At 40.5% G+C, this 8208-nt stretch overlaps 1 protein-coding gene across 5 annotated transcripts in view; it reads left to right on the top strand.

Annotated features, from left to right (window-relative positions):
- The window catches only part of Tp63 (tumor protein p63), a 199040-nt gene that overhangs the window by 63188 nt on the left and 127644 nt on the right, over positions 1-8208 (top strand). For all 5 annotated transcript variants that reach the window (XM_051150793.1, XM_051150792.1, XM_051150789.1 and 2 more), the window contains exons 2-3: positions 5838-5966; positions 6744-6876. In XM_051150793.1, coding sequence (XP_051006750.1) covers positions 5838-5966; positions 6744-6876 — 262 coding nt within the window. The remainder of the gene's footprint in view (positions 1-5837; positions 5967-6743; positions 6877-8208) is intronic.

Genomic DNA, 8208 nt, shown 5'->3' on the forward strand with positions numbered 1-8208 from the left:
CAGCTGAGAAAAATGGAGTGAAAGCCTTCCCCTCCCAACCATTTTGAAAGAGAAGAGATTGTGACTGCGTTGGCGGTGGAATTCCCACCCACTACAGGCCTGGCAGAGCTCTTTATCTCTGAGTCTCTTTCTCTGAAGTGTTTGCTCTTATCTTTTCTTTGTAGGCCAGGTTCAACTCAGGCTCCTCTGCACCTATTAAACACCTATTTTGTAGGTAAAAACCGATGGTAGTCTGATAGATGGGAGAGAGAGATATCTCTTCCGCCAGGAATTCTGCATAGGGTCTTCAGCAGCAATTACAGTGTCCCTGAGACTACAAAAAGGACCACACAAGCTGGAAACACTACTCACTTATCATTATTAGCCTTCCGTGCCATTTTTTGCCCAATGTGTTAACAAAGATATGCTTATTGTGACAAAATACATCCAATGGGTTTCTTTTTTTTAACATTAAAAACATCTCCTAAATATCAAAATTCCATGGTTCCAAAATTTTATGGGGAATGAAAACTAGACATTATGTACGTAATTTAATAAGGCATGACTCCAAAGCAACACAGTCTTGCCTTAAGTCCCGGCGTTATCATTTACTGCCTGAGTGAACTTGAATAACCTGCTTCTCCTCTCTGAGGCTAGAGGGCCTCTGCATAACTGGAAAAGCAGGCCCCAGACAGTTCGCACCTTAATTTGCAGCAACGCTTTGCTGCCAACCTGCACACAAGCAGCGTGCAAACCAAAGGGACTGACCCAGGTTGGCTTTCCTGCCCCTCAGAGGGTCCTAAGCTAGTCAGAAATTAGAGATTTGTGCACAAAATGTTGTGCACAACAAGGGTAAAAAATTAAGAGCACGTTAAAAGCATTCTACCAATGACATCTATGAAGGAAACTTTCCAGAAGGCAAAGTGCCCTATTCCTTTGCTAACCCCTCTGCGTGGCTGCCCACATACTAGGGTCTCATCATATGCCTGAGTCACCTGCACATGAAACAGATCTGTACCTTCTTTCATAGGCATGACATTGAATTCACAGACAACTTTATTTCTTATCTAAGCCATTCTACCATATTCCTTTTGAAAATGGATCTCAGGAACATTGATGCTAAGTAGCAAAATGATTAAGAAGAGATAGGTTAGCCAGGTGTGGTAGCACAGGCCTTTAATCCCAGCACTCAGGAGGCAGAGGCAGGTGGATCTCTGTGAGTTCGAGGCCAGCCTGGTCTACAAAGTGAGTCCAGGACAACCAGGGCTACACAGAGAAACACTGTCTCAATAAAACAAACAGAAGAAAAAAAAAAAAAAGGAAGAAGAAGAAGAAGAGAAAGAACAAGAGGAGGAAGAGGTAGAAGAGGAAGAGATTGCTTTTCAATACTTATTTTAGTGTATTTAGTATTTTAGCATAATTTGCTTTTAAACTTATTTCATAATTATAAGTTGAAGAATAGCTGTGATTAACCATTGTTCGGAAAGTCCCAGGGATCTTAACCTCCTGCTTTCAACAAGCAATACCCCAGCACGACAGCGGATCTCAAGGAAGTTCATGCTGTAAGGACTTCATTTGTGTTGTGATATTAAAGAGGGTGAATGAACTTTACATGCTACATATCCGTCATAGCTGGGACTCATCCATGAACACATCCCTCAATGCATGCCATCTGCAGCGTAAGCCTAGGTGGAGAGGAGGCCCCTAGAAATGATGCTCTTTCTTCCATTGCACTCACTGAGATCTGGCCATCAGCAATTTGAGTCAAGGAATCTAGCAACAGTCATAAGTTTCCAGCTTGCCTTTTGAACTGTTATCTTTTTCTGGTAGCTGATTTAGAGCATGTTTGTGTGGTGGAATCGAGTGAATTTCTAGGTTTATATATTCATGTCTACATGTTGTGAAGGGAAGTATGGTGAGTTTATATTTAAAAATGATTTCCCAGTTTTTGGAAAATGATAAGTATGGGTGCTACTAATACGCTATAGGTCAGCCCAGGGATGGTAAGATTTAGCATATCATGTCCTAATTTATTTTTAAAGACTATGAGGAAAGAGCCAACTAACTTAAAGGAAAACAGAGCTGGCCTAATTGTTCTTGTCTGCTTTGGTGTTTTAGTCAGCTTTTCCACCTGGCAAATGAGCAGACTCAAGCTGGAAGTGATGTTTTTTTGTAGGAATGGGAAAGCAGGAGGAGATGCCAACTGATGATAGATGCCCCTTGGTGTTTCACAGTAATATTTACAAAGAAAAGTGTTCATTTCTGAATTAATACAAAAAGTGAAAGATAGCTTGCTTAGGGGGAAAAAAGCAAGCTGTAAAGAATGGAAGACAAAAAGGAAAACTAACTTCAGACTTCCAGTGTTTGGGTGTGACGGGTTTGACAAAGCCCTTTGAAGAAAGCCATTGTTGCATGAGTAATTGATACTGAGATTCACCCATAGGCAAAGACTTGAAAGATGGGCAAGGCTTACTTCACCCTTCCTGCCCTATGGCACTGGGTGACCTCTCTATCCCCTCCTCTGTGGTGTTTTGCACGCTGATCTACAGAACAAGAATTAACTCTATGTTTACAAGGGAGATACTTGAACATATCCTACCATAGAACCCTGACCTCCCTTTTCCTTCCTCAACTTTCCCTTCCCCTCTCCTCAACACCTCCTTCGTTTCTTCCCCTTCACCTGCCTTCCCCTCTGTTTCCTCCTCTCCCTTTGGAGGTCAATAATCTTACCAGGTATGCATTTCTAAATTGTTGTCTTCTTAGAGGAAAAACATCCACACTGCTTAGAAGGAAGTTTACTTAGCAAAGTAAGGCAAAGGATAGTAGACCCTAGACGCAATGGCTATAGCCAGTTATCAGAAGGGAGGACTGTGTGTCAGTGGATGCACATACCAGCCCACTGGGTTCTGCATTGTATAATATAAAGGAATGTCTATGACTACACATGAGACAGGTGACATACTACTGATGGAATGTCACACTTTTTCCCCTCTCAAATTATGGAGGACTAGATCTTACTATTACGCTTGTCTATTTCTTTTTAAAAAGTATGTGCGTGCGTGTGTGTGTGTGTGTGTGTGTGTGTGTGTGTAAATATCATATGTGAGCAGGGATCCACAGAGCCTAAGAGAGGGCATTAAACCCACTGGATCTGGAGTTACACTGTCTTCCACCAGGCAGGAGTGTTGGGAAGCAATCTTGAGTCCTTGGAAGAGCACCAAATATTATATCTGCAGTCCCATTTTAGGGTATTCATGTCCAGGTTCTCTGAAAAATTCCACAAGAGAATGGTGAGGGTATAGGAAGTTAAACTTCATTTCAAATGACACTAGGATGTGCCAGAAGTTTGGTTTGGTTTGGTTTTAGATTCTTGTGTGTATGTGTGGTAGTTGAGGAAGTCCCCTTGGTACCTTCGTTTCTGATGCAATTGGAAGACCCTATCTACAGCTTCAGAAGTGTCTATCAATGATGAAACATTCTCAACATTCCAAGACATGGGTCCTTAGATAGATGTGTGGTTCTCCTTGGTTTCCTTGCATCTGTCTCTTGACCTACCCAATCTCACATGTATAAGACTACTCCTATGACAATTTATGTACATTTTAGAGTTTGAGTTGTACGAATATTTTGTCCTCTTCCTGTTTCATTTAAGACTGCTAACCACAATGTGCTAAACAGTCCCTTCAAGTCCTTCCTCCAAACAATATCCTGACAGATCGATACAAAATTTATTCTCACTGTATCCATTACATGCTTCAAATTCTTTATCCTTGTGGAAGTAGATACACTGCACTGAGCAATGAAAAACATGGAGATAAGTATATGCAACACACACACACACACACACACACACACACACGCATACACACACAAGTAAAAGTGACACTGAAGACTTTTGGAAAAGATTTGTGAATCTCATTAAAGTCAGGATCGTGGCTGTTTTTGCAAGATACTTCCATTAGGCAAAACTGGGTAAAAGATACTTAAGATCTCTCTTTAATATTTATTATAACTATTTATGAATCTATACTTATCTTGAAGTAAAAAGGCCCATTTAAGATGGCCTATAAAAGGGCTGCTGAAATGGCTCAGTGGTCCAGGGTATGTACTGCAGAATTTGCATCCCAATAACCACACCTGGAAACTCACAGCCACCTGGAACTCCCTCTCTGAGAGATGCAGTTTCCTTTTCCAGGCTCCAATGATATGTGCACTCACGCACATATACCCACACAGACACAGACGTGTACCCGATTAAAATAAAAACATGCCTTAAAAGATCAGCTTACAAAAGTAGCATTCAAAGTCAGTCCTGGTGCCCGTGCTTCCTTGCACACAGCATGTAAGCTTCACACCCTCAGCAAGTGCGTATCTCCACATTCTATGTCCAGTGCAATACACAGTGTTAGCACCCTGACATCAAAGTGTCCCACACGCGCCAAATTGCCGTCCAGCTTAGCGTAGCCCAAAATGGAGGAGACAGAGCACTGGTTGACCTCCTTGCTATTCTACCTACACTGTGCGCTATTTCTTATGCTCTGTCTAACTCTCCCGCAGCCACTTGTCTCTTTCCTTGGTCCTGCAAAGATTACCTATGATGATTTTGTAAAGTTGTTTATACTCACCATGTTTGTTATGGATTTGTTTTGCTTTTTTGCCCCACCCTGACCTGCCAGCGGAATAAGACAATCAGACTCACTCTTTATTTCCCATACTCATATGCTTCTTGGTGAATGATGCGTATTTTATTCATCATTTCTATCTATTTAACCCGATGAAGTAAATGTGTTTCTGGAGTATCTTGATAAGCATTTGTTAATAAGCCCAGCGCTGTGATCTCCTGCCATGTAAATAGAATATAGAATAAATATTTAAAGGGGGACAGAGAAACTTGACTGTTTTGTGCTCTATTAATTTAACTCTTTTTTTTAAAATATAAAGAGCAATGATTTAAGGGCATAACTAATTTCATTCTGAGGCAAAATTAGCCTACTGATCATTATAACAAATCACTACCCAGATTATCTAGGCAGATAACGCTCCAACGTGGAGAAAATATCAACCGGGATGCTGGAATTTAACTCTAGGTAAATGGAGATCAAAAATGAATTAAAAAAAAAAAAAAAAAAAAACTACCCTTGAGAACCTAGCAGCAAAATGAACAAATTGAAGTGACATTAATTGGTACAGTATCCTCGTGTTTGTTTATCCCTTAGTTAACGATGAATTCTAGCTCTAATTAAGCAACACCTCCACACACACACACCATGCTAAGCAACTAGTGATTAAACAAATAAAAGCCTTAGGTCCGGAAGCTTGTGTTTATTGTCCTGGAGTATTCTGCTAAAATTGTACTTAAAAGAGAAGTTATTCATCTGAGAGTGAAATTCAGGTTCTCTGAATTCTTTTCTGATTTTCCAATTCTACTTCTTACCTGCTGGAGGCAGAATGGGCAGATAATCAGTTGAGGCACACATAAACTAGGTTTAATGATAGGTCGGCCTTGCTGTCAGATTTAATGAAGGGGTGTTTATTTTCATTTTGAAATCTATACTATGTTGGAAAGTGTAAGTATAGCATACAATAACAACACTGTTAATTAAGAGAGATGGACTTGATTAAAAAAAAAAAAAGACTTGATTGTCTAGCAGTGGAAGTTCTGTGATTTATGGCAGAATGTAGTCCATGGTCCTTTCTAAAGAAGCTACAGTTGTGAAATGTAGGAACTGTGCTATGTATGTCTGTATGGATTTATGGACTCATTGGTGTTTTCCAGATAGTTTGTTTTTTGATATAATTAGCCAATGTCATGAGTACAGAAACTGTAATCTTAGCTTCATATTTTCTGTCCTTTTAAGTTTCGTAGAAACCCCGGCTCATTTCTCTTGGAAAGAAAGTTATTACCGATCTGCCATGTCGCAGAGCACTCAGACAAGTGAGTTCCTCAGCCCAGAGGTGTTCCAGCATATTTGGGATTTTCTAGAACAGTAAGTATCTAAGTACCACATAACCAAGAAGTGTACCTCAGCTGTTTCAAAACAAGTAAACAGGAATGGCAGAAATATCATTCGCAACAGAACATTTCTAGAATCTGTTCAAATGGTATATTTTTGGAAATTAACTGCCTTTGATAATATGTCTGCATTTAAAATAAAGTAGTTTTCTTCCTCTAGTTTCCAAAATCAAAAGATGTTCATTACTGCAAAATAATATCCCTGTAAACATTCTAAATTCACCCCCATGCTGAGCAATGCAAACCATCTTCGCCAGTGTCTGCTTCTCAAAACCTAGTCTTTCAAAACAAAACAAAACAAAAACAAAAACTAGTCTTTACTGAAGATTTTTACCTTCTAAGGTGAATCCTTACATTTCATTAGTTGGGTTAATATTTCTATGAAAATTTCTCATTATTATTTTGATCAAAAACAGGTTTTAGTAAATTAATAAGAAGACAGAAAAGGGAGCACCAGCATGCTTCTGCATACCGCTGACCCCCTAGGATCTGTACAAAGCATTCTCCCTGGGCTATGCACAGTAGCCTGCAGCTCATCCAGCAGAGATCACAGGTTCTGCTTGAGCAATAGGACTTAGTGTGACCTTCCTCAGATATGGTAAATGGTTGAGTCAAGATTCAAACCTGGGCTTTCTGACTCTAGGCAAGGGCTTGACAACGTTAAAGCAGCAAATAGTCACCATTACCAGTCAGTTAAATGTGCTGGAGTCTCTTTCAATAGGTAACTCACATCTTCTTCCCTCTGTGCTAGGCCTATATGCTCAGTCCAGCCCATTGACTTGAACTTTGTGGAGGAGCCCTCAGAAAATGGTGCGACAAACAAGATTGAGATCAGCATGGATTGCATTCGCATGCAGGACTCAGACCTCAGTGACCCAATGTGGGTGAGTGCCATAAGCTATCGGGCTCAGTGTGTGGGCCAGGCTATCTGCAAATCAAAGCAGATGGCTCTGAACAGACAAGACCATTTAGAAGAGAGAAAAAAAAAAAGTCACCTGGGAAATGATTGGCTGTTTTGTAGATTCTGGGTCTTTCTTAGTTTTCTGCAGTGCGTGAGGACAGAGGTTGGAGATGATTTGTTACTTTCTGTTGTTGGTTGGTTGGTTGGTTGGTTGGTTGGTTGGTTGGTTGATTGGTTGGTGGTTGGTTGATTTGGTTTTGTTTTGTGTGTGAGTTGCTCTTCATGTTAAAGTCACACTAGAGAAAACGATGCTGTCAGGGTCTCCACAGTCCTAGAGAAGCAGAAACTGGGTCTGATTCTGTTCAGATCCACGCCACTGTTGTAGAAGGAAGTCACTTCCATGCCCATGGTCAGTAAGTAAAGAAAAAAGGAGCATGCGTGAGGTATAAGCTGTGATTCTTGCATTTGCCCACTGTCTCACTCAACGATGCTAGGATGTTAGGTCTGTTACCTATTTATAAAAATGGTGAAACCATACCGCTGACTTCTGCCTCTTGCTAGGTCAGGAGCATTCCTGTTAATTTTGAAACAGATCCTTTACTAATGAGCAGCACTCAGATGATTCCAAGCAAAGGTATACCTGCCTTAAAGAAGTGTTCTTGTACTCAAGAGACTGTCTATTCTTGGCTACGTAGGAATGGTGAAAGCTATACAGCTTAAAATCACAAGCTTTTCAATTCCCAGTCCCTGTCACTGTTACAGTTCACACACTGATGCACCGGGTTTCCTAGGGTTCCAGGCTGTCCTGTTCTCTTCTTTTGTTGTTGAAAACATTTTCTTCCAAGTTATCATTTCCATGTTTGTCTTCCCTCTCTCCCAGTCTTCTCTGTCCCTCCCTGCCCTCCCTGCCCTGCTTTCTCCTGGAGCCATTTCTCTGTCTGTCAGGAGTCCCACCCACTGAAGTGAAATACTGTCCCTCTGAAGCAACCATGGGAGTAACTTCTGTTGTGTTCTGTGTTACACAACACTATACCTGCTCATTTCTCTGGCTTTTCAGGAATCAAGAGCCACTTTTTTGCTATTTGAGTGCTCGAGGGCACCTAGTAGGGCTTCAGAAAGAATGCAATAAGATTTTTGTCATAGAGGAAAAAACAGTAAGGTACTTCGAGGCTGGTATATTGAAATGTATATGGAAGGAGAGAAATAATGAACTTGATTAAATAAACAAGCTTATCTTTCTCTAGATGCCCTATTATTAACTCAAAAGAATTTACAATTGTCATAAATTATAGCTAAATAGGAATTGTCAACTTCT

Source organism: Acomys russatus, chromosome 8 (assembly GCF_903995435.1).
Source record: "Acomys russatus chromosome 8, mAcoRus1.1, whole genome shotgun sequence".
Taxonomy (NCBI): domain Eukaryota; kingdom Metazoa; phylum Chordata; class Mammalia; order Rodentia; family Muridae; genus Acomys; species Acomys russatus.